Raw genomic sequence first — 25,893 nt, forward strand, 5'->3', positions numbered from 1 at the left:
CAATAATTAGAAAGGAAAAGTTTCTCTGAAAGCAATTGGTGAAGATGCATGCGGTTCTTCATCCTTCCTCTATCAGTCAATCTCTGGAGAGAAAACACTGAATTAGTTTTATTTTTATTTGATTAGGTTTATTTCTATTAAAAAATTACTGAATTAGTTTTATTTTTATTTGATTAGGTTTCGGGATTTCTTTCAGATGTATAAACATTATTGTTTTACGGAAAGATTTTCAGGTTCTTGCAAAATTGATAGCTCACAATGCACGCCCAAAGCAAGGCTCATCATCGTTGATCATGTTCTTACAATTTTAATATTCTCTCGTTTTTGTGTGTTTTAAAAGTTTTGAATCCAAGTGTGTTTTCAATTGTTGGGTTTTCAGTAAATTGTTCTCAAATTATAACTATGAGAAACTGTATCAACAAATCAGTGGCTTCGAGATCTTGATTTTTATTGTTTTCGCATACTATCATTATTTTCTACGATTATTGATCTAGAATACCAAGTCTAGTAAGTGATTTAGAATTCCAACCTTTTTAGTTATAAAGTTTGGAAAGTTAGCATTAACCAATCCAGATAATGTTGCTTGCATATCCGAGTATGGGTTTTAGGCATAATATAAAAGTGATGGTCGATTTAGTTAAACTTATTCTGATAATAGACCTTTGTAATACACTTTTTTTTTTTGCCGTCAAATATACGACATACTCTTTTTCATTGGAAAACAATAACAAAATCAATTTCTTTTTTGTCATATTAATAAGTTAGTAACCTCTTATTTGATTTGACACTGTACCGTTGGAAGGAGAAACAGAGCCAAAGAACTCACCAGGGTGAGGATCAATATCAGGGTCGAAATAGTGGCAATGATTCGGGGGCTAAGGGCCCGGGTGATGGTTGATAAGATGATGGTGGTTTGAACTGCAGCTAGCATCAGGATTCGACAAGAATAAGTGCAAAGCCATACCATATCAGGTAGTCCCTCTCTGCCATGGAAATGGTGATCAAGAATACTACACAAGGTTAGTAAAAGGTGAGACACTAACGAGTAATATATAGACCTGAGCTTCGGGCAAGAGGATGGTTGCAGGGTATTGGGTTTAGAGACAATCGCCGAAAAAGCTAAGAACAGGTGGAGAGGATAAGTGGGAAGCCAAGACAAAACAGGTGGATCCTCTCTGCCATGATAATGGTGATCAAGAATTCCACACAGGTTTTGTAGTTGGCAAAACACGGACAAGAGAAAAACAGACCTGAGCTTCAGGAACAGGAAATGTTTCTGGGGTTGAAGGACACCTTGGTAAGTCTGGGATCCAATCAATAAAAACACAAGTAGAGCAATAACCATGGTTCCAACATAACCTTTGTACAACCAAGACAACCTAGCTAAAAGGGTTCTCTGATGCAGTCTTCGGACACCGAGAGTAGCTAAGCAAACTAGGGACAGTCGAAAGTATAACATGGGGTTAGACAGAGGGAACCTGGGCTTTTGGAGGTTGGGCAAAATCGTATGTAAGGCTGATAGGTCGACATAGTTCATCCACCAAAGAGATGTTGTGGATGATTGAATACAATGATGTTCACAGCGACTGACCAAGGAGAGTGAAGGAGGCTTCCTCGTCTCTGGTAAAAGCCGATACAAATCTACCAAGCTCATGGGTTGACTTGTGATTAAGGCGGTGGTCTTGAATCTGAGAAAAATCATGTCTCTGGAGATTTCCTCACCATATGTCGTTTCCGTCTTTGCCTGCCAAGGCTCATGTGACATTGGGAAATATAGTGCTACAAAGGTGATTGCCATTCCGGATCTAGAAATAAGAGGATAAAGGAACTTGGTTACCGCCAGCAGTGAGGCTGAGTCGTGGTTGCAGAAAGGAGAGTTTAACAGTCTCCTCCGCCCTCTGAGGTTGGTGTTGTGCAAGCCTTTGCCTGGATCTGAGTGATTATTAGGGGATTGAGTAGATTGCAAAAGGAGACTCAAAAGGGGAAACAAGAATTGAAAAGGAGAACTACATAAACAAAGGGAAAAATAGACGGGATCTAAGGTCGTGGTTCCCCGACGCCGGCGAGTAAAAGCCCCACCGGCGTCGGAGGAAATTGGAGATAGCGGCGCCGCGATACTCTGGTTTGGGAGAGAACTAGGGTTTTTGGATTCAACTATTACCTTAAATCTAGTATCTAAATCTAGTATCTAAAACGTGATACTCTCTTTCAACTCTTTTTATCAATAAAATCTCTTTTGTATTCTAGTTTGTAGTTTTTGTGAACCTTATAGCTATCATGTCCAATGTAGATGGTATCATTTCAACATAGAGAATTGATTGAAAAAACCTTCCAACTATGATGATGATAGCATCTGCCATTGCCTCTTAAATCTATAATTAAAGAGAAGACTTGCAAACAAAAAACATAATTCTTCTCAAATATTTTCCAATCCACTTTAACCAAAAACCTCTCTAATTGTTTAACATTTTTTTATCTCCACTCCATCCTAAAAATTGAGAAGTTGTGAACACACATATAGAAGATTAAAACAAAAAAAAAATTAGAATAAAATTCATTGCATCTATTAATGTTGTGTTTCTTTTAAAACTTAATTTTCTGATGTATTCTCACATCAACATCAGCGAGTATCATTTATCATTTCCAAGGTTTCTCTTAAGAAAATTGTAGATTGCCTCCAACTGTATACAATATTCACACAATACCTTCCAAGTCGTCTTAAAATTTAAAATGCTTGATGTTAGCAAGGGTTATGAAATCATTGTTTGCAGCCATTTTTTTTTTGGAACGCTTACAATTGTAGACGGTTTGCAGTATTCGAGATGAGTTACACCTTCGTTTCGTCTCATGTTTTTATAGTAGTAAGACATGTTTTAAGGAATATACCAATAATTGGTAAGTTGCTAAGATTTTGTATATAAGAATATTTCGTAATCCTTTAAAATATGTTAACTATCCGAAATTTATGTTTAAACTGTCAAAGATGATATTTTATTAACGGAATTTTTTCTTTTAGGAAAGATATTCTAAGATTGTAATCTCCTAATCATAACAGTATAATTTGAATTGTTATATGTTACATTAAAGGTTGGCGTACTACGTGGGTAGATTTGTTTAGTGTTAATGGTATTTACGCTAATTACATGTGAAGATTTTTTGTTACCATATCTGTTGTTTCCGATTTTTACGTGTTAATAATGATTTAATATTTGTTTGGCTACTACACTTAAATCCAATATGTTTGGTTTCAATTTTTGTTGCCTAAATGTATCACATATAATATCTTCTGTTTGGCTCCACAGTTTATCATTAATTATTTCTGTTTGGTTTTAAGGATTATACATATCCTTATTCCTATTTCAATGGCATTTCATTGTAATAATTTCAAACTCTATATTTACTTATTAAAAATGTTCCCTTTTAATAGTATAGATTTTTGGTATTTTGGAATTATACTATATATTATATATATATATACACTTTTCCAAAATACATCTATATCCTAATTTTATTGAAAAAACTGTTTTATGTTTCTAGAACGTTTTTTTTTTCAGCGTATCTATTTATGTTTTCATGGAACATAGGTGTTAAGGCACATCTTCTATGCTTCTTCTTAATACGTTGGGGCGCCAATCTAACTGTAAGAAACGATTTTTGCTCTGTAACATTTGAGAACGATTCCCATCGCACGACCACATCTTTAACCACATCTAGTAATGAATCTTTTTTTTTACCAAAAGCTAGCAATGAATCTAAATAAGGAAAATTTCACTGAAAACAATATATGAATGAAAGTATAATTAAATTTGAAGAAGATATATAATCAAATAAAGATTAGAGAGAGACTTGTCCAAACAAAATTAAAATAATAAAGATTAGAGAGAAAACGATTGAACGATCATATTATCTTCTTCTTTCTTTTTTATATTGTATCCCGTTAAAATCTAAAATAAAGAGAAAATCAGTGTTTGTTTTAATTAGTTGGTGTTTAATTGGCTATTTGAGAAATTACCAAACATGAAACACCTAATAGGCTAGTAACAAAATTTGAAAGAAATCTCCATAATATGAATATTGTAAGAAACGGGGAAACCCGTGGCAGAGAAGTCAGCAAGTGGATTGTAGTTAACATCAGCACATGTGAGCTTCGGGATTCTGTAAAAACCTTACACTAACTAAATAAACTATATTTCTTCTAACCCGTACACTAACCTAACCTTCTATCTTCATTACTCTTTTTAACATTTCAAATCTCACTTCCTCTTACATTCCTCTGTTTCCATGGTTCTCTCCATCTTCCTCTCTCTCCTCTTCATTCTCTTCTTTTTTCCGCCGTCAAATGCACAGTCGTTTATCGGAGTAAACTACGGCTTACTAGCCGACAACCTCCCACCACCGTCCGAAACGGCCAAACTCCTCCAATCCACCTCCATCCAAAAAGTGAGGCTATACAATGCCGATCCCTCCATCATCAAATCCTTGGCTGGCACAGGCATCGGCATTGTTATCGGAGTAGCCAATGGTGATCTCCCGTCTATAGCCTCGGATCTCAACGTCGCCTCTCAATGGATCAGTTCCAACGTACTCCCTTTCTATCCTGCCTCCAACATCATTCTCATCAATGTTGGCAATGAGGTGACTCCTCCTCTCAATCAAATATATATCCCACATCTTTTATTGCGTTTCTTGATAAAATCCACAAATCTTTCACGGATTCATCCCGCTTTCAACAATCCGTTTTGTTGATATTATTTTTGTAAACATTGTCCATCGACTTGAACAACCACATAGAAATGTGTTATTTTAATTAAAATGTATGGAAGTAACTAAATATTTCTTTGGTGCAGTTACTATTGTCGAATGACCTGAATCTGGTGAACCAACTTCTCCCCGCTATGCAAAATATCCAAAAGGCTCTCGAGGCAGTTTCACTTGGCGGAAAAATCAAGGTGTCTACGGTACACGCAATGACGGTGCTTGGCAACTCCGAACCGCCATCAGCTGGTTCGTTTGCTCTCAGTTATCAGGCTGGTTTAAAGGGCATTCTACAATTCCTTAGCGACACAGGGTCACCTTTTGCCATCAACCCGTACCCCTTCTTTGCGTACCAGAGCGACCCGAGACCCGAAACATTAGCGTTTTGCCTTTTTCAGCCTAACGCTGGACGGGTCGACTCTAACACTGGAATCAAGTACATGAACATGTTCGATGCTCAGGTAAAATTAGCACTTGTATTTGTAATATCTAAACTCTCATTCTCGGTTTTGTACTAAACAAATTAGAGCACTATTCTTTTTAAATGATGACCATATCCTACTATATTAATTCAGATAAAAGTGTAAAAAATTACATTCAATTGCCACTAGAAAAAATTAATTAAGGTTAATTAATTAATTTAAATAAATATAATTAATTAAAAATAAAAACACTTACAGATCAAATGTTAAAAAATTTTAAAAAATCTAAAAAATATTTTCCTCTCTAACAAATTATGGACGAAATTACTAATTATTTTTTGAAATATATAAATCATTCAGAATTTTAAAAACTAAGATTTTATATACAAGTATACAATACAATTATTTTTAATAACTAAATTCGAAGATTTTGTTAAGATTTCAAATTATGATTCTCCTATCATCTTTATTTTATTTTATTTACAAATTGTTTGGAATTTTTATATAATAATTATAATTAATAAAATGCATATTTTTCTGCATATGTTGTGATTTGAATTTTTTAAAACGAAGATATATTACTCAATGTATGAAAATGTGTGTTTTAATTTTCACATTGGCGGATTGGTAAAACTAAATTTATATAGGTGATAAATTAATAATTTTTATTTGCTCACAATTATAATATTAAAATTACTATTTTATATTTAACAAAATAATGATGCAAATACAACAAACAAACAATATAAAACTGTAATAATACGTCTAAAATAAAATACTATAATATTCTTAAAAAATTAGTATTCAAATAGATCAATAGATTTACCTAAAATTTAAATATAAATATTATCTCAAATAAAATAATTTTTAAGAAAAATAAAACAATAATTTTTATTATTATATTATAATTTTTTTAAAAATTGTAACTCACGAGATATATCTTAGTTATTATAACATTTTATTGGACTTGCTATTCAAACATTGAAGTAGGGAAGTCTTTGGTTTTGAAATTGGTGGACCGCGTCATGATATAGAGTACATTATTAATTAATCATTTAATCAAATTAACAGCTATGCATTTGTTTATTTGGTCTCAGTCTCAAGGTATTGTTCATTTATTATATAACATGCATATTGCTGCACCGAGATCTTCAATTATTTATTGCAGTTATATAATGATTGTAAATCATGTGAAAAGTCTGTATTTGACCGTTAGAAATTTTATTTATTAGTAATAACTTTAACCCCCCTTAAATTGTTGTCCAAAAAAAGATTTTGTAGTGAGGGACTAATTATCTCTCTTTACATTTCCTTTTTTTTTCCACTTAGAAAGAATCAACCTCATTATAGTAAGATAGAACCAGCATTTGCACACACCGACACACGTTATACTGATACAAACATGTGGTTTTGCCTAGGTTGATGCGGTGCACTCAGCTTTGAAATCGATGGGATTCGAAAAAGTGGAAGTGGTTGTGGCCGAAACTGGTTGGCCATCGACCGGTGACAGTAACGAGGTGGGTCCGAGTGTTGAGAAAGCTAAGGCTTACAATGGGAACCTTATTGCTCACTTGAGGTCCATGGTTGGGACTCCGCTCATGCCCGGAAAATCCATCGACACTTACATTTTTGCTCTATTTGATGAAAATCTCAAGCCTGGTCCTTCCTTTGAACGTTCTTTTGGCCTTTTCAAGCCTGACCTTTCGATGGCCTACGACATTGGCCTCACTAAAACTACTAGTAGTCAGGTACTAAGATAGTATAACCAATTACATATAACTAATTAATAACCATGGGATCTCGCATCAGCATTGATCTAATCCCCCGCGGCATATGAAAAGCCGGATATATATTCTTGCTATTTAAGGGAACCATAGTTGCATGAAACGACAATGTGAATCTTTCAACCACTAGACCACATGAATTGCTTATTTATAAGATAGTTAACCATTTCTAGTGAATGTTATTTGTGATGATAGTAGACGTCACAATCTCCACCATTGGGAGAAGCAACATCGATGGGATGGTGTGTGCCAAAGGATGATGCGACTGAAGAGCAGTTGCAAGATAGTCTAGATTGGGTTTGTGGGCAGGGAATCGACTGTGGCCCAATAACGCCAGGAGGGGTTTGTTTCGAGCCTAACAATCTCATGTCTCATACAGCCTATGCCATGAATCTCTATTTCCAAAAGTCTCCTGAAAACCCTACGGATTGCGATTTCTCTAAAACCGCGAGGATCACTTCCGATAACCCTAGTAAGTTATTTTACTCTCTTCATCTTTCATGTCCTACTTGTTATAAATCGTGATATCATGAGACTGGGACAGCCAATATTTTTTTATTATGGTCCAAGAAAGCTGCATGTGAGTTTTAAACCAACATTAGGTACATTCATGAGTTCATTAGATCTTCTTGAGTCTACATGTGATCTGTTACAAGAACGAATAAAAAAGCCATAAACCCAAACAATTATATATTTATATTATATTATCCTCGTAAAATTTTGTAAATGTATATCTTATTTTGTTAATAGAAACTAATAAACCGATAAACGTATATATTTGTACTTTGCTTGGTTTTTCTTCATTTCTTTTCTGAACTTATTATATTTGTATCTAGCTAGGTACGTTGAAAGAAGTTAAATAGGAATATGATGCAGATTATTTGACATTATATTTATAAAGTTTTCATGTCTATATTCAGAGTGCGATCAAGTTACAAATGTTCCACACTAAACATTTATTTCATTACATTCGGCTTTTTCTGTTTTTAGGTTATAACAGTTGCGTCTACCCAAGAGCAGGAGATGGAAGCATAAGAGGAGAGATGAATAAATATGTGACTTCAGATAAAGCAACGGAAGAACGGATCCGAACGCTCCTCTTCTCTGTATTTGCCTCTCGTTATTATGTTCATTTCTTTTTTCTTTCTTTTTCCTTTCTTGCGAATTACAGTAAAACCTCTATAAATTAATAATGTTGGGACCAAGACATTTTATTAATTTATAGTGATATTAATTTATAGATATATTTTTAATTGTTTATTTTTTTTTTAAATTATGAATTGGAACAATTATAGCAAAATAAGATTAAATTTTCGGATGTTATAAATTTTATGGTTTAGGAATTGAACTTGTAATATTTATAAAGCATTATTGACAATAAATTACAAATACTATAAACAAATTGACTTATACACATGACATACATAAATTCAAATTTATGAATAATAATAATATTAATTCTCATATTTTAATAATCTGTCTAATTATCAAATTGTAAATGATGCATATCTAAAAATTAAAACTTTAAAATTTAATTATTTGTATGACATGTTATAAAATATTTTAGAGATATCATTATAGTTTAAAAATACAACATTACAAATGTTCTATAGAAATGAGTTTTAGGAGAAACATACACTATTATATCAGTATATATATATATATAAATTTACATGATTATTAATTTATAATATTATTGAGACCATATTTTATATTGAGATTTCAAAAAAATTATTATCTTATTATCTTATCGAATATTGTTAATTTTTATACTGGCCCGACTTGGGACCAGCAAAATTTATTAATTTATAGTGATTATTAATTTATAGAGTATTAATTTATAGAGGTTTTACTGTATGTATCAAAAGCCCTCATTCCTCAAGTCTCCTATAGTTCATACTCACTTTATTTTCAGGTCATGTAGTCATTTTTTTTTTTTCCTCCAGTTCATATAAACATTATTCTTAATCAATGTTGTCCTTTATTAAAGAAACGATCAACAACGACTGATACTCAAATGCTCAAAAGAATATTTATACTAATGGTAAAACGTAGCGAACACCAAAAATGTTGAGGCAACATCAAAATACCAAAAGGGTTTAAGACAATTCATATAGTTATAGATTCTCTCGATGTCTTTCTCTAGCAAAGAACACTTTGATATGTTTAGCCGTTGGCAACAAGTGCGTGAATCGCATCGCTGACAGATGGATCCTCTGCTCGAACAGCCAGTTTCATTACAATTTCTTTTGAGCTGTCCATTCCAAATTGTGCTTTCACCAACACTTTTACGTTCCCTATGTACAAACCTGATAGTAAACTTGTGTGTGACCTTGCGTTGCTCGCAACTGTCTCCGTCCCCTGAACCCAAAAAAAAATGACTTGAGAACAACAAGGGGAGAGAGCTTTCAATAATGTTAACAAACAGTAATTAGGTAAGGGAGAAGCACGCCTAACCTCACAAGACTGCATGCCAAGAAGATCAGTTACAGCTTTTACAGCTTTCCCTAAGCTGTCCCTTGGGCCAAGTCCATACTCATCTACAAGCTCGTTTTCTTCATCCATGTTTTCCCATGCATTCCTGAAATTGGAGACACCAACGTTCACCATGTAGTCAGCAGCAACAACCTCAAGGTCCTCGAGCTGGTACTCATCTTCCACACCATCGTCCAATGGTTCACCTGTGCTTTGCTCAACCTGAGCATACCCATGAGAAGAACCGTGATCATGTGATTCCGTCTATTAAAATTGGATGAAAGAGAAAGCTTATCAAGCAGGTATGAACGTACCTCCTTAACAATGAAAGTCAATGTGTTTGAGAACTTTCCAACAGCAGGGACTCCTTCTGGCTTTTCAAACGCCACAAAGGTCTGACCAGGGGAATCGTACGGGAGCGAGTTTAGTGGTTTTGAAGATAATTCACTGAACTCCTCTGCTTCTGAAGCATCTACAATGACATTCACCTACAAAACAAGGGAGGAGGATAGAAGTAGTCAACAAACAATTTTCAGTGGCATCCAATTAATTGATCATGTGGTACATCATCATGCTCATTACCCTCTCCAACAATTGCTCTGGTACTGTGTTTGTGCAGTTATACTGAAACACTACGTGAGACTCGAAGATACGCTTTACAACATTGACTGAATATTCTGTTTCTGCTTCAGTTAGCTCCACAGGTGAAGAAGACTGAGAATGAAACACGTTTGACCAATCATGATTAGTGGATAAAAGTAAACTGAAAAGAGATGCGATGTGCAGAAAACTTCTATTCAAACCTTGAAAAGTTTTCCAAAGGTGGCAAACTCTGGAATAGATGAAAGAATTCTTTCATATGCATCAAAACCAGAAACAAGTGCAGGTGGTGGAGCACCGAGACCACTGGGCTTTTTACCCTTGGCTTTTTTCTCTGCAAGTGGCTGCGATTTGACTTCCTTAGGTACAGAGTCAACATCAAAAGCTTCTTCAGAGGGCTCCTGAAGAATCAATGATATATAAGATAACTGATGACTCAAAGAGTATATATATCGGGTGGAAATGAGGATCTGGGAAGCTCACATAGTTTTTAAGACTTGTCTCCATGTTTACAAGAGGGGCCTCCAGGGAACCAAATAAAAATGCTATGCTATCATGGTCAGTGCCAACGAGGCCATCATTACCAAGTACACTCAAAAAGAGTGTTGCTCTATCACGAACCTGAAGATACAAAAGAGGAAAAACTCATATTAAAGGTACTATTAAACAGAAGTTCGTGTCTCTACTCAGAAAAGAATGTATTACCAATGCAGAAGCATGCATGCACACAGAGAAATCCATGTAAACTAATGCAACCGGTACACAATGAGATACAATATAGTCATCAATTGTCAATAGGACTGGTCACAAACCTCGTCATCACTGTCATAAATGCAGCGCTTCAGCAAGACAGTAATCCGGGGCTGCAAGACATTTATTGATATTTATTTATCTTTGTCAGCAACCAAGGATGATAGACAAGAAACAAAATTTAATGATGCTAAATAAGATAACTACTATACCTTCAATGCTTCAACCATAAACCCAAACTTTGCAAGTGTGCAAACAGCAGCAGCTCGCACAGTTGCGTTCTCCAAGTGCACACGGTTATAAATATACCGGATATACTTGCTTGGATCTGAGGTGTTTGGCCCTTCAATTCCCAGGAAATGAAGGATCTACGCAAGAAAAAGAAAAAGGTATTTAGATAACAAAGAAAACATAATCCACTTCAATTATAATGCTAGACGAAAGATGTCAAAAAACAATTACCTGTGTTGAAAGGTATGTGAATTCACAATCTTCAATGAACTCGCAAAGATGGAGCAATCCATTTTCCTTTGCATCTGGAATATCTCTGATAATGGTTACGATGGAATCTACAATTGCCCTTTTATACTCAAATCCACCTTCTTCTCTAAGAATGTTGCTTAAGAAGTTCATCCTACAAATCCAAAAGGGCAAGGCAGATTTGTAAGGTCGAATAAAAGTCTTAACATCTTGAAGTCGTTAGAAAAAGTAGTTATGCTACAAACCGAAACTACTAATAACAAAACCTAAAACCTCACTTACAGTGATCTATACTTCAGTGGAAATTTCAAACACAATGATCTTATGGCATCCACAACCACAATTTTGAACTCATCGGCAATATCTGACATGAAATTAGTTATCTGCTTCATCAACCGTTCCACACTAGATTCATTCCCTGTCTTCAGGAGTGTGGTAATAGCAAGTGTAGCAATACTTCTATTCTGATCAGATATTAAACTTTCCATATCAATGTTGCAGTTGGTGACAGCCATGGGATGAGTCATTGCAACCTGTGTATAGTTCAAACCTCCATTTAGTGTAAAGAGAAGAGTTTTCAATGCCTGTGTAGTATCTCGTTATCCTCGATCAAAAACAATTATGAGGCTATATTAAAAAAAAAACTCAGAAACAAGCTTTCAGTGTTTGTCAGGAATTAAAGAGAATTCTTTTATTGAGATGTTCCATGCAAGGAAACAAAGAAAAAGCATTGTCACCTTGTTAAGAGTCCGAACAGCAGCAAATCTCAGCACTGGTTTAGGGGAACTCAAGAAGAGCTGGAGCACAGTGATTGCTGGAGTCAGTTCTCGGCTTGTCACATCGTCAAGCTCAGTGATAGCCCTGGCAGCCTCAAGGATCACCATTTCTGCCTTATGGCGCAGACAACTCTCCAAGAAATCATAGAATGGACGTTCCCCAGACTGGCCGTGGTTGGACATATCTCGGATTATCTGAATAGTAGAGACTATAGTTGGATATCACATAAAGACTTTCACCGATATATCATATTATATAAAATATAAGGACAAACCTGACTGGTGTATCGTATCAATAGACACTGGGCCAAAGGAGAGCGGACAGCCCCCCTCGTCAAGGTATCAACCAACTTGCTGACAGCCAAGCGATCGTTTTGACGTATCTGGATATGTCAATTAATAATTTTAATTCATTAGATCAATTCTCAATACCTTATAGTAGAGAAGGGCAGATATATAGTTGGAAAAACAACTACATCAATGTAACAGCAGTTAAGCATATATGATTCACAAGACCCTACAGCAGCGACACATGATATGTAGTAACTCGAACCTAATAGTAATTTACATAGGCAGAATCCGTGAGGATGCCTTCAGATACAAGTTGAACCACGCTGATAAAAAAAGCAGCTCAGGGTTGAACTTTACATCTGTGGCATGGTCCCATCAAAGAATGGCAGAAAAATAAAGCGTATGTATACATAAACATGTAATATGTTTATAGCATTGACCATATTATATATAAGCATATAACTACAAAGAAACTACAGAAGCTTATTGTTTATGTTTATAATCAATATATCTAGGAGTAAGCTCCAAAACCCTTTGCATAAAAGATGCTACTTGTCAATGAATGCTAAACTTAGATCCCAAATATCAGAAAAGAAGAAACAATTTACTTTCCGAATACGAGATCAAGCACTGTACCTGATGGAGCAAAGCCAAGGCATGAAACTGAACAAGGGCTGCTCTAGACTGGACAGCTTCTTGAACCTCGTTGCTCCATCTTTTAACAATTTCTGGGTTTGTCTGGAAACAACAATGTACATGTATCAGTCTAATCTCACAGTCCGAAACAGGCTAATATATGTAGTTTGTAAAAGGACAGCATAGTATATTTGGTGTGTGAAGTCCACCTTTAGCATGTGAAGTCCACTGACTAAAGCTGCACTTGAAACAACAGGATTCTTATCCACAATAGCTTGTTTCAAGTACCGCTCAATTTGTGTAAGAAGGGTTCCATCTATAATTCGGCAAAGGACACGGATAGCATTTGCACGATACATATCAATCTTGCTGTTCATGTCCTTCATCAAGGAGCTAGTTACAATAATAACCTATAAAAATAAACAGACAAACAACTTATCAGAAATTATACCTACAGTAAAGTGTAGGATGCCGCTTTTAAGCCAAATAGGTACAACAGACCTCGTCCGCTGATGGAGATAACTCCTTTATGATCAAGTAGACCATTCTCCTTAAACCAGTATCTTTTGATTGGAAAAGCTTTGTAACGGAAAAGAAAACTTCTGTTGCTTCAACCTGCACACGAACCCAAAAAAACAATAAACATCGGAAAATGATGACTTCAGTAATAAACTAATAGCATTGCATTCACAATACCAAACAACAAATGTTCGGGAAAAGGATCAATTGTCACTATAAAAATGGTCCATTAGCAAGGATAAAACTGACCTTGGTGAATGCCTCTCCTTGGTTAAGCAAATAAAGAAGCTTCGTGATGACCTGCGAGCACCTTCTAGGATCAAGCTGAGGGTCATTGAAGACTCTAGCTTCCTGAAGCACTGCTCCCTTCTCAATTCCCATGAATGGAGAATACTCCACTGAGCCACACAAAACATTACGAACCAAAATAAGCAACCATATAGACCATATGATAACAAATAATGCCGTATTCTATAATAACTCTACAGCCATGATTCTGGATCAGAAAACGCAGTAATCGATTCGTAAAAAGCTTAGGAACACTGTAAAGAGAGCAAACAATATCAGAATCGAGATCTATAAATCAATTACACTAGTATAAAATTCCCAAAAATCATAGATCTCGAAGCTAACAAACTGATCTGAGCATTGCGGAACAGATATGGTGGAACGAAAAGAGAGAGAAAAAAAAAGGAGGAATGGGAAAAGCATACGCTCATCATCGTGATCGTCGTCTTTCTTCACGAGTGGTTGCGCCATCGCTGATCTTCAAAGGTGTTATTCAGATCTCTCTGTTTCAGAGTCAGAACTCGGAAGCTGGGATCGAGAGAGAGCAAAGGCCAAAGGGGGGTTATTTACAACTTAAGAATTTTAGAAGATGGGAGAGAGCTGCGATCCGCTGCATAAGCTCCAGATTGAGTACACAATGCCTGATCTAATCATTGTTCGCCACGTCACATCTATGGTATTTAATCTTTTTATCTTGATAAAAAAGCAAAAATCATCTATCCAATAAAATTAAGCCACATCATATTTTCTTAAAAAGTTGAAGAAAATCAAAATATTTTTTTACATTTGCCTTATTGATTTGATCGAGAAAAAAAAAATTGAAATATGTGTTATTGATTTGTAAACTGTTCAACTATATATCTCTACCTCTTTCTCATTTTTTTTTAATATCCTTTACAAGTCACATTATCAATAAATATTTGACATGTGGCATATTTATCAAAAATAAATAAATGAAACTATCAAAATTTTATATATAATTTATTTTTTTACTTTTACTGACAATTCATTTTTCATAATACAAAATTTATCGATATTGGTGGAAAAAAAAAACTATTCACGTCTTTTTATGTATCCACATTCCCTATTTTTAATATCACAAAATTTCTATAACTTCCTTAAAATTTTATTTATAAAGAAAATTATTTTAATTTGCTCTCAGTTTTTAATAAAATTTGGTAAATAAATTTATTGATAAATGTAACTTCCCTATTTTTCCCGATAAATGTAATATATTTTGTAAATAAAAATTATAGTAAAATTATTTAATAATTATTTTGCTTTACACATAGTGCGGATTATAATCTAATTTTGTATTAAAGACTAACAAAAATAAGAATGTGTTCCAAATACTGAGGGGAATATGATTATTCTCATAGCTTACAGTCCACTACTTTGGACTTCAATCGATTTTGGTGTATGTGGTGGTTCCTTTACGTGATCCTTGGATATGAGATATTTTATACGAAAAAGTTGGATTGACCAAATCTGATCATTTGTAAGTTTTGATTCTTTCTTGCGTCTAATTTTTTATTTTCTGAAATAATTTATGAGCAATTTTTGTACCACTAAAATTGTTTTTACCCCAAAAGTATCATTATTAGTAAGGACATGTTTTATCTCATTTCAAATCTATGAAATTTTTACTTGCCCGTGTGGGTAACTCACTTTTAGACTTTAGTGAAAAGTTTTGAAAGATGGTGAAGTTTTTTTTTTTCTGTCAACCAAACTATATGGATCGGGTTCAGATTTTTTGGTTTAAAATTTTGAAACTCGTTCGGATATTTTAAAATTTTGGGATACATGTTCGGATCGGGTTTGGATCGGTCTTTCGGGTCCGGGTATTTTGCCGAGACCTACGTAAAATACTGGAAGTTGGTAATAATTCTTTTTGTAAAAGATATGGATGAATTTACTTTGAAATCAAAGTTATTGAACAAAAAAAAAATACACTCCCTCTATTTGATAAAGAATGTTGTTCTAAGTTTTTTTTTCACAAAAAGAATGTCATTTTACAATTCAGTGTGTTCTTTACAGTAAATTTTCTAATTTATCTTTTAACCCAAATCTCATTTTCATTGAATTTAAACCATTAGTTACTTTTTAAAAACGGACAAACATGTATAATTATATATTTTCCTAATTTATGTAAATTGTGTCAAAATGATACTTTTTATAAAATAGAGAGTATAATTATTTTATAAATATTCGTTAATTCTATAATTTTTGGTAGGAAGTTTTAAGGTTCTAATTTCTAAATTTTATCTAGGATTTATGGTACTTTTGGAATCTTTTGGGTTTGTTTTTTTTATCTATTTGTACGTACCATAATTTCGTGCTCTAATTACCGTACAGATATACCTTTAACAATATATATGGATAAGTTTATGCAAGATTTGACAATGACAAAAAAACTTAATACAGTAAAAGAAATAATTAATAGTCAATGTGGATAGTGTTGAAAATTGTACAGGCTCCTACGTTTTCGCGAATAGTAAATTAAATAAATATATATTGTCAGATACAAATCATTCATTAACAAACAACTATATATATACCCTTAATGTAAATGTCAACTAAAGCTTTTCCAGATCTCACATCCTTGTTTCTCTACGTTGTACTCATATATCTCCCAATTTACCCTAACAACAGATTTAACCTAAATCTCTCTCTTTACCACTTCTACACCATCATGGCTGACGAAAATAGTGATCCTGAGTTTGATCTCAATCTCGATCTGTCCTTAGGGTTACCTCAACGAAGAAATCCTGTGAACAGACAAGGCCGGTTGGTTCCTCAAGAACAAGATCCCGTGGAGAAACAAGGCCATGGTCAGGGCACGTTCATGCAACTCTTGACATCATTCGATCCTCCACGAGTTATCCAACCTTCTCCTACTCAACCACCTCACATGACGTCTTTAATTGAAGACTTGATCACTAATGGTACAAACCCTAGGATTTTTCCCGAACAGGCTCTTCCGCTATATTCATCGCCTTCCGTACAAACCCTTCACCTTCCTCAACTGAACCAGGTTGAAACCGTGGCCATGCAAACTCCCAGATTGGCGGTCCCGTTGCATTATCAACCTTCCGGACAACTCCTTCACCCTCCTCAAACCGTGGCCTTGGAAACTCCCCGCAGAGGTCGGAAACCAGGAGCGCAACCACGTCGTAAATTAGCAAAAGCGGGTGCGGTTAAAAAAAAGGTGCGTGTGCCTGTGCCTGTGCCTGTGCCTGTGCCTGTGCCTGTGCCTGTGCCTGTGGCTGAGGATGACAAGGTGATCATACCACCCTATCCATGGTCTACGAATAAGCTAGCCATACATCATACCATCAGTGAGTTGACTGCTAATAATATAAACGTGATCTCTGGCCAAGTCCACTGCAAACCTTGCGATAGGACTCATACGATATCTTACAATCTGAGGGAGAAGTTTTCGGAATTGTATGTGTACATTAGAGATAACAAAGAGGTGATGCGTACTCGAGCACCGGCTAAATGGTTAGCTCCAGAACTGATTCCGTGCGAGGTATGCAAGACTGACATGAGGCCTGTGATAGAGGAGAGCACGGAAAAAATTAACTGGCTGTTTCTTTTGTTAGGGCAAATGTTGGGATGTTGTACTTTGGAACAACTCAAGTTCTTTTGTGAGGCAATTGTTGAGCATCGAACCGGTTGTAAGGATCGTGTTCTCTACACAACTTATCTTATTCTATGCGGACAGCTCGATCCCCAAGGACCATTTAGCATAAAGTGACTTGTAATGGTATCTTTAGGGTTTGCATGTGTGTCTTTTATATATTATAATTTTGTTTTCTCTTCTTTTTGCATCATGTCTTCTCTTCAGGGGTTTTAGGGATCACGATTCTTAAATCTTAATGCATAATTTGTGCTTTTGTGCTATTATCTTTTGCAGTGATTAATATTCTAGCTAGTAATCAGTACGAATTTTGTTTTTTTTTTTCTCTATCTATAAGACTATAACTATAAACAATACTCAAAGAAACCATAAAATGAAGATAAAAATCATGAATAAACATTTTGTAGATTCTTATATTTTAGTATACTTGCTAGTTATATTTTTCCTAACAAACAGAAAATAACATATTAGACTCATAACCCAACAAAAACCCATGCAATGTTCAGAAACTACATTTTTATAAGCCAATGTACCAACTGTAAATAGAAACTGTATATTTCTACTTAAGCTTCAATAAAATCAAAGTCCTATCATTAACAAAATGTTTTTTTTTATATATATATATTTCATAACATAAGTTTTTTTTTGTTTATTTAACAACGCTAAGATCTTAAACACACATGTATATATATATATGTATGACTAATTATAAAGATCATTGATCTCCATTAATGTAATATTCTACTACATTTAAATTGCTTTTTGTCCCACAAGAAAACCCACTTTTGACTTAAAGTTGCAAATACTCGAAAAAATACCTTAATAAAATCGTCCAAACAAAGTAATCAAACCTATGTTGCATTTCTATTGATAGAAATTACAGATTAAGAGTTTCATGCTTTAAGTAAAAAATTCCCATTGAATTAGGTTAATAATTTAACAAAATATAATAATATTTATGAAGGAGAGATGTTTTTAATCAAGTGGTTATAACATCACATATGTCATACATTTCACCAGAATTCGACTCCACTAAATCACATTACCCTACATAATAGGGATATATTATACATCAGAGCTTATTGATTGTGACAAAAAAAAATAAAAAAAACTTTCGTATAATTTTTTTAATTTTAGAATATGTTTAAATTTGGCATATGTCAACATTTATGGATACAATTAATATGTGTATCATGTTAATAGCTAAATTGAAAAACTAATATTTATATATGTATGTTAAAAATTGTATGTTGTCCCACAACAAACGCACTTTTGAGTTATAACTTGTAAAAATAACCAAAACGTACCTTAATAAATCGTCGAAACAAAGTAATTAAACCTATGTTGCAATTATATTACATACGAAGAGTTTTTTACTTCTTCACAAAAGAAAACTTATATACAACATGATAGATAATTAGACATGGCAAGTAAAATTCTGTATTAATCTTCTTATTGGCCACACTCGCCCAATGAAGACTCGGTTTGAGAGTCTTTTGAAATCGACGACGTCCCATTGACCAAATAATGAAATGGAAGCAAATTTGGTCTCACTTTCATTGTTCATCAGCTACTTCTTTGCCCTTGCTCATAACATTGTTCTTTTTGTTTGCATTGTAGCTCCCGAAGAGACTCTCCATATCTTCTAAAGCCACACCACGTGTCTCCGGAAGGAAAGTGAAGAAGAAGACCCATGCGGCGGCCGCAACTCCGGCGAAGAGAAGGAATGCACCACCGATGGTGAGACCCTTAGAAAGAGACAAGAATGTCATTCCGATAATACCACTCATCAGTCTATTCAACATCACGCCCAAACTTGCACCTTGAGCTCTTAGCCTCACGGGGAATATCTCTGAGCAGTAAACCCACGTCACGGGGCCTGCACCTATTGAGAATGTTGCCACAAAAGACATCACTGTGGTAACGCTAAGCCCTATGGCCCACTTGAGAGTTTGTCCAGGGTTTCTGTCGATTACTGTAAGACTAGTTCCAAGCACGGTCAACGAAATAAACATTCCGCCCATACTCGTAAGCAACAAGGCAAGACGTCCAAACCGATCTACCACACAAGTCCCCACCACGATGAAGAGGGTCTTGACAATTCCGACAGCCACTGTAGCCAAGAGTTGGTCATTCTTGGATCGCAGTCCAGCCTTTGAGAAGATGGTCGGAGAGTAAAGCACGACTGCATCGATTCCAGAGGCTTGTTGGGCGAAGTGGATTCCAAGGCATGCTATGAGGATGTGTCGAACGGACGGGGTAGGTCGGACAAGAAGATCCTTCCACACGCCTTTACCGGCAGTCTTCTTGTTCGGTAAGGCTATAACATCGTCTGTCATATCATCAAGGATTCCAGCCGCATGTTTGATGTCATTGAGCCTAGAGATGGCTTCTTCTTTATTGTTTGAGGTTTTGTCAAGAACTTTAAAAGCATCTCCAATGCGACCTTGGAGGACTAGCCACCGTGGAGACTCCGGCATTGCCAAAACTCCAATGGCTAAGAGTACCGAGGGAACCGCTCCAATTCCTAACATGAACCTCCAGCCGAGATGCTCGGGAAGCTTGGAGAAGAAGTAGTTGGATACAAATCCTAAAAGTATACCAATGTTGATAAATATCTGCATAAAAAAAGAAACATGGTATCATCAACCTCCATGTACAATTATTTATATATATATATATATATTAGATAATAAGAAAGGTTGAATCTATTGTACCTCAGGGAAAGAGCTAAGGAAACCACGTGAAGAGGCAGGAGCGACTTCAGCGGTGTAAACAGGCGCAATCATCATAGCATAACCAACACCGATACCAGCTACGAAACGACCAACCATAATGAAAGGATAGTTTGTGGCAAACCCCATGAGAAGAGCACCACAAAAGAAGAAGACTCCTGCTAACACTATGGTATATCGTCTTCCAATCCAATCTGAAGTTCTACCAGCCGCGCCTGAACCGATCAACGAGTAGATATTCAGAATCCCCATAAGAATCTCAAGTTGTACGTCTGACAGTTTCAAATCGTCTTTTATGAAGATTGCAGCTCCACTCATCACTCCTATATCTGCAACATCCATAAAATTGTAAGGATAATTCATAATCTAAACCTAAAAACCGAACAAGCCTCGAAATGGGTCGTTAGTGAATCATAAGAATTCATAATGAAGACGAACCGTAACCAAGGATGATAGACGTCATGGATGCTAAGATTGCACAAGCAAAAGCATATCGGGTTCTATTTCCTCTTGGTGGCTCGGGTTCTACAACAACAACACCTCGTTCTTCTCTTGAGGAACTCATTGTGTCCACCATGATTGTAAAACTTACGGTGGTAATTGATAAGAAGAAGAGAGTGTTATTTTCAGAAAAGCTAAGTATCTTGTAAGTTATGAAATCTATTTGAAAGATGCGAGTTTAAATAGATGTGTGATGCTCACGATTGAAGCCAACTAAGATGATATATTTTAGAAAATAACAAACAAGCATCTAGTTAATTAATCAGTTATAGAAAATGGTTACATCGCACTACAAGGTTTGGATCATATAGCAACATTTTTTTGCTACAAAAAAAGTAATAACAAATCATAACTACCAATTGTTACAAATTAGTGACAAAAAGTTAGTTAAAAGATATTGACAAAGTATATCTGTTACAAAAAGTTATATACAAAAATTTAGTTACTAAATGTAGCTATATAATAACAAATAGTAACAGATATAGTTTGTAGCAACTTTGTAGCAAAAATATGCTAAAATAATATCGATTTTTTTAAAAATAAAATATTAACATTTAGCTACAAATTACTTATAACAATCGTGATAATTTTCGACAAAAAAAAAATACATAGCAAAAATAACAACAACTTAGTTTTAACTTAAGATTTTTTTGCTGTAATGTAATGAAAAGTCATTTGTATCCTGGTGTGACCGTATGAAAATATTTTTTTTTTATTTGGCCACAGATACATATATAGCAGCAATATGGCAGTGATTGTCTAATCAAACAAGTTTCAAAATTTTCTACTAATATAAGATAATTATAGTTTACTACAAAAATCGTATATCGTAGTACCATTTTATTTTTATATTAACATCATTTCATTAATAGTTTACATTGTATTTTATGTTTTTTAAAATTGACTTATAAATTAAAATCTTTGTTAAAAAAATATTATGATCATTCTCATTATTATAACATATTTTCCATTTGATTATAGTTTTTAAAACATTTTAAATTAAGAAAAAATGATTAAAATGGGATAAGTCATTTTTCCGCCTTCGTTTTTAGGTTTATTTCGTTTGGTAAAATTCCAATCTTCTTCCGCTTTTAAAATTTTGTGCTTTGAGTTTCTGATTGAAGTATCGATTGATTTTTTTATCATATTCGGATCGATTTCTCGTTCTCTGTTTTGGGATTCTGATTTTGTTAGAGTTGTGCTTTTCTTTTTACAAATTAATTCTTTTTTTTTTCGGGACGAATGGCAGTTTCATTTCTTCTTTCAATTGCTGGATTCTGTGGATTAGGTTTTTGTCTATTTGTTTGGGTGATATATTTTGTTGAAACGGCAGTTATATTTTGTTATCTTATAATTAGATCGTAAAAGGATTGAAAATTTGCTTTATGAACGCATAAGATTTTATTTATATGAATATATGTTTACTGGGTTATAATAAAATTTTAAAACTTTAGCTTTTTGTGACCATTTTCAAGTAGAAAAACCCTAATTTCGGAAGAAGTCTGTTATCAGAACTTTCACCCGTGAGTTTGGTAGTTTTCTAGTTAGGTTGCTATAGAATTTGTTTACTCGTTGATGAATATGTTATTAATAGTTAATTTTTTTTTCTTGATTTCTCATTTCAGATACAGATTTAAATGAGGAAGAAGAAGTCAGTAGAGAGTGCTGCCACTAGCAAGAAGGTGAGACCTAGTGGGGAAAGATGCTTCTTAAGATTCGAAAAAGGAGAAGTTACCAGTCTCGGCTATGCTTGCAGGCATGGATCAGAAAGATGACAAACCAAAGAAGGGCTCATCATCTAGAACCAAGGCTGCTCCAAAAGCTACATCCTATACTGATGGCATAGATCTTCCTACTGATGAAGAAGATGAAGGGGAATCTGATGAAGAGCAGAGACATCTTGATATCTCTGTTACTGATAAGGAACAGAAGAAACGAGAGATGAAAGAAAGATTCTTGGAGATATTCATACACAAGACTTTCTGCACATTGTTTTTGTGCTGAAGAAGAGAAGAAGGAGAAGACTAAAAGCCCAAATTTTTATTTATCTATTTTATTTTGTATATTTACTGTGTAACTACAATTTTTTGTATTATGATTCCAAACAATAAAATAAAACAAAATATTTTTAATATTTCAATTTATCCAAAAATCTAATAAATCAAAATTAAATATAAATAAAAATTATTAAATACACAAATATGGTATAACTATAAACCCATAAATACTGTATAAATACACAAATGTGGTATATATACATAATATTGTATAAATATATAAATGCGACAATTTGTAACAAATTTATGACAAGTAATCCTGAAAATTTTTGTAAGAAAATTAGCCACGAAATATTGTGACTTTTATTATAACTACAAGCTACTGACTTTTCTACCGCAATTTGTAACTGATAGTTACAGAAAAATGAAGCAATTAGTAGAAATTGCTACATATTTTTCTGTGATAAATTTGTAATAAATTTGCGACAAATAGATATAACTGTGATTTTAGTGATGACAAAATAGTTATAAAAATTAATTGTAACAAAAAATTTATTACTACGAAAGATTTGATATACCTACAAAATATTTAGTAACTATACAAAGTAAAATTAGATTAGAAGATATCAAGAGACACATGCTTTACTTTAATCTACAAGATTTGTCCCAAAATTGACATTTACAGTAAGACGACCATATATTTTAAGTTTTGTCATCTCATTTTTTGTTTTTTGTTTTTTGTTATTATCTAAATTTAGAAACATAAGTAAATAGACATCAACGAATATCAAATTGTTGTAATCTAATTTAAAGGTAAAAAAAATGCATATGGTTCACACTAAAAAGATATTTGTTTTTTTTTTCTCTTGAAGCGCTATTACATATTTTACTACAATGTGTTTTTGAGTGTTATTAAAGTTCTCCTAACTTTCTTTTTGTCCCTAATGTCTCTTTAGTTGTCTTCTTTCATCCCTCAAAGGTGAAAAAAAATAATATTTGTAAGTAGAAACTCAAAAAAAAAAAAAAATTGAAGTAAAAAAATTATCAATTATACACTACAAGAAAATAGGTGATTAGCGATACAAATAGCGACTATATATGAAGTCGCCAAAAATAACGACCAAATAGTGACCAATTTGCGACTACGTTGTGACTACAGTTAATTAGTCGCTATTGAGTCACTCTATAGCAACTAATTGACGTAGTCGGTACCGTGGTCGTATTTTAACAACGATGAGACAACTATTTTGTTGATGGAATAATGTAGTCGTAATATAATCTCTAATTTAACGACTACGGTACAACCACATCAGATAGCCGTATAATTTGGCGACTGCACTGCGACTCATACGGCGAGTCATTAAATAGTCATCACGTAGTCGCCAAATAGTCGTAAAAGACAGTTAAAAAAACATGTTTTCATGTGGGGGTTGGTGTACCAACTTTTATAAAGTAGTCGCCTATTAGTCACCTAGGTTTAGTCTATAAAAACGAATTGCACTAATTTGTTCTCTTCATTCCGACATAAGTGAGTTTCCTTTCCAAAAAAGAAAATCTAAATCAAAAAAAAAAGTTCGGCTTTATATAATCTTATATTTTCTCCCAAATATATATATATATATATATATATTTATAATGACGGGATATTACAATTATGGTGGTAATTATCGGGAGTGGATGTACAAGAGGTTAGATGAAGTGACGGGAAATTTTTCATCTGAAGTCAAAGTGGGGGTGGACCAATTCTTATCGTTTGCAAGTAGTCAACCTATAGTTCAGAATAATGGCGGTAAGTTTCACTGTACCTGTAGTGTTTGGAAGAACAATAGATGTCTCTCGGGTAGAAGAATTATGAGTCATCTGTTTAGTAATGGATTTATGCCAGATTATTATGTTTGGTATATACCACAGAGAAGAAATCAATTTGGATATAGGAAGTAGTTACACTGATAGGATGATGATGGGAGTCATGAAGAAATGAGTAATGTAGTAGAAGATCCATATATGGATATGGTGAATGATGCATTTCGTTATAATGTGGGTTTTAATGATAATTATCATCAAAATGATAGTTATGAGAATGTGGAAGAACCGGTACAAAACCATTTGAAGAAATTATATGACTTGTTAGAAAGTGCAAATATCCTTCATATGATGGTTGTCTTGAAGGTCAATCGCAATTGTCATTAGCTGCTCGGGTCATGCAAAATAAGGCGGAGTATAATATGAGTGAAAAGTTAATAGATTCAGTTTGCGGAATTTTGACGGATTATTTACCAGAAGATAACCAGTCTACCGGTTCACATTACGAGACATAGAAATGGATGCGTAATTTAGGCCTTCCCATATTATACAATTGATGTTTGTATTAACAATTGTATGATTTTTTGGAAAGAAGACGAAAAGGAAGAGACATGTCTATTTTGTGGTTCACCAAGATGGAGCCCAAGGAGGACCGACGGAGAACAAGAGTACCATATAGCCGTATATGGTATCTACCTATTGCTGATAGGTTGAAGAGAATGTAACAGAGCCACAAGACTGCAGCGGCAATGAGATGGCATGCAGAGCACCAATCAGAAGAGGGAGAAATGAATCATCCTTCTAATGCGGCGGAGTGGAGATATTTCCAAGAGCTTAACCCTCGGTTTGCGGAAGAACCCCGTAACGTCTATCTTGGATTATGTACTGATGGGTTCAATCCATTTGGCATGTCGCGTAATCATTCGCTGTGGCCTGTGATTTTGACTCCATATAATCTACCCCCTGATATATGCATGAATACAGAGTACTTGTTTCTTACAATTCTGAATTCTGGGCCAAATCATCCGCGATCTAGTCTTGATATCTTCCTACAACCTCTTATTGAGGAGTTAAAAGAGTTGTGGTCTACTGGAGTTGATGCATAAGATGTATCTTTGAATCAAAACTTTAATCTAAAAGCAGTGTTGATGTGGACGATAATCGACTTTCCGGCGTATAGCATGTTATCGGGATGGACCAACCACGGTAAATTGTCTTGTCCAATTTGCATGGAAAGTACAAAGTCGTTTTATCTACCCAAAGGAAGGAAGACATGTTGTTTTGACTGTCACCGAAGATTCCTGCCTCATGCTCATCAATTAAGGAATAACAAAAAAGATTTCTTGAAGGGAAGTGCCACTTCTAATGAATATCCACCGCAGTCTTTAACTGGTGAGCAAGTTTGTTACGAGCGTTTGAAATGTGTAAATCCACCAAG

General features: G+C 34.3%; 3 protein-coding genes and 1 pseudogene across 4 annotated transcripts; 2 read left to right on the top strand and 2 right to left on the bottom strand.

The window, feature by feature from the left end:
- The first annotated feature begins 4,225 nt into the window (after nucleotides 1-4,225).
- Nucleotides 4,226-8,214, top strand: LOC104708806 (glucan endo-1,3-beta-glucosidase 7-like; annotated as a pseudogene). Its single transcript, XR_015562391.1, has 5 exons — nucleotides 4,226-4,635; nucleotides 4,848-5,216; nucleotides 6,596-6,925; nucleotides 7,160-7,433; nucleotides 7,952-8,214. The product of XR_015562391.1 is annotated as a glucan endo-1,3-beta-glucosidase 7-like (transcript).
- Nucleotides 8,215-8,979: 765 nt separating this feature from the next.
- On the bottom strand, nucleotides 8,980-14,608 carry LOC104792483 (coatomer subunit gamma). The gene is made up of 17 exons (XM_087459412.1): nucleotides 14,202-14,608; nucleotides 13,738-13,886; nucleotides 13,471-13,584; nucleotides 13,179-13,379; nucleotides 12,970-13,071; nucleotides 12,318-12,425; nucleotides 12,004-12,237; nucleotides 11,549-11,799; nucleotides 11,249-11,420; nucleotides 10,999-11,154; nucleotides 10,849-10,899; nucleotides 10,520-10,657; nucleotides 10,240-10,437; nucleotides 10,019-10,150; nucleotides 9,751-9,924; nucleotides 9,419-9,658; nucleotides 8,980-9,322 (listed from the first exon to the last, which is right to left on the bottom strand). Exons 1-17 carry the CDS (start codon nucleotides 14,245-14,247, stop codon nucleotides 9,128-9,130), a joined length of 2,661 nt encoding a protein of 886 aa, XP_087315538.1. The 5' UTR covers nucleotides 14,248-14,608; the 3' UTR covers nucleotides 8,980-9,127.
- A 1,784-nt stretch (nucleotides 14,609-16,392) lies between these two features.
- LOC104708823 (uncharacterized) lies at nucleotides 16,393-17,613 on the top strand. Its single transcript, XM_087509095.1, has one exon. It carries the CDS (start codon nucleotides 16,469-16,471, stop codon nucleotides 17,534-17,536), a length of 1,068 nt encoding a protein of 355 aa, XP_087365221.1. The 5' UTR covers nucleotides 16,393-16,468; the 3' UTR covers nucleotides 17,537-17,613.
- A 1,123-nt stretch (nucleotides 17,614-18,736) lies between these two features.
- Nucleotides 18,737-20,803, bottom strand: LOC104792492 (putative polyol transporter 2). Its single transcript, XM_010518656.2, has 3 exons — nucleotides 20,593-20,803; nucleotides 20,137-20,483; nucleotides 18,737-20,037 (listed from the first exon to the last, which is right to left on the bottom strand). Exons 1-3 carry the CDS (start codon nucleotides 20,729-20,731, stop codon nucleotides 18,976-18,978), a joined length of 1,548 nt encoding a protein of 515 aa, XP_010516958.2. The 5' UTR covers nucleotides 20,732-20,803; the 3' UTR covers nucleotides 18,737-18,975.
- Between the last annotated feature and the right edge of the window lie 5,090 nt (nucleotides 20,804-25,893).

Source organism: Camelina sativa, chromosome 1, assembly GCF_030686135.1.
Source record: "Camelina sativa cultivar CO46 ecotype springtype chromosome 1, ASM3068613v1".
NCBI lineage: Eukaryota > Viridiplantae > Streptophyta > Magnoliopsida > Brassicales > Brassicaceae > Camelina > Camelina sativa.

What these genes read in the sequence shown, in the direction of transcription:
- LOC104792483 (XM_087459412.1), bottom strand. Translation starts at nt 14,247, where the DNA reads ATGGCGCAACCACTCGTGAAGAAAGACGACGATCACGATGATGAGC. An exon ending in TATCTCCATCAGCGGACGAG is followed by an intron (nt 13,380 to 13,470) that starts GTCTGTTGTACC and finishes TTATTTTTATAG; the next exon opens with GTTATTATTGTAACTAGCTC. An exon ending in TTATGGTTGAAGCATTGAAG is followed by an intron (nt 10,900 to 10,998) that starts GTATAGTAGTTA and finishes AATGTCTTGCAG; the next exon opens with CCCCGGATTACTGTCTTGCT.
- LOC104708823 (XM_087509095.1), top strand. Translation starts at nt 16,469, where the DNA reads ATGGCTGACGAAAATAGTGATCCTGAGTTTGATCTCAATCTCGATCTG.
- LOC104792492 (XM_010518656.2), bottom strand. Translation starts at nt 20,731, where the DNA reads ATGGTGGACACAATGAGTTCCTCAAGAGAAGAACGAGGTGTTGTTGTT. An exon ending in GTCTATCATCCTTGGTTACG is followed by an intron (nt 20,484 to 20,592) that starts GTTCGTCTTCAT and finishes TGGATGTTGCAG; the next exon opens with ATATAGGAGTGATGAGTGGA. An exon ending in TCCTTAGCTCTTTCCCTGAG is followed by an intron (nt 20,038 to 20,136) that starts GTACAATAGATT and finishes TTTTTTATGCAG; the next exon opens with ATATTTATCAACATTGGTAT.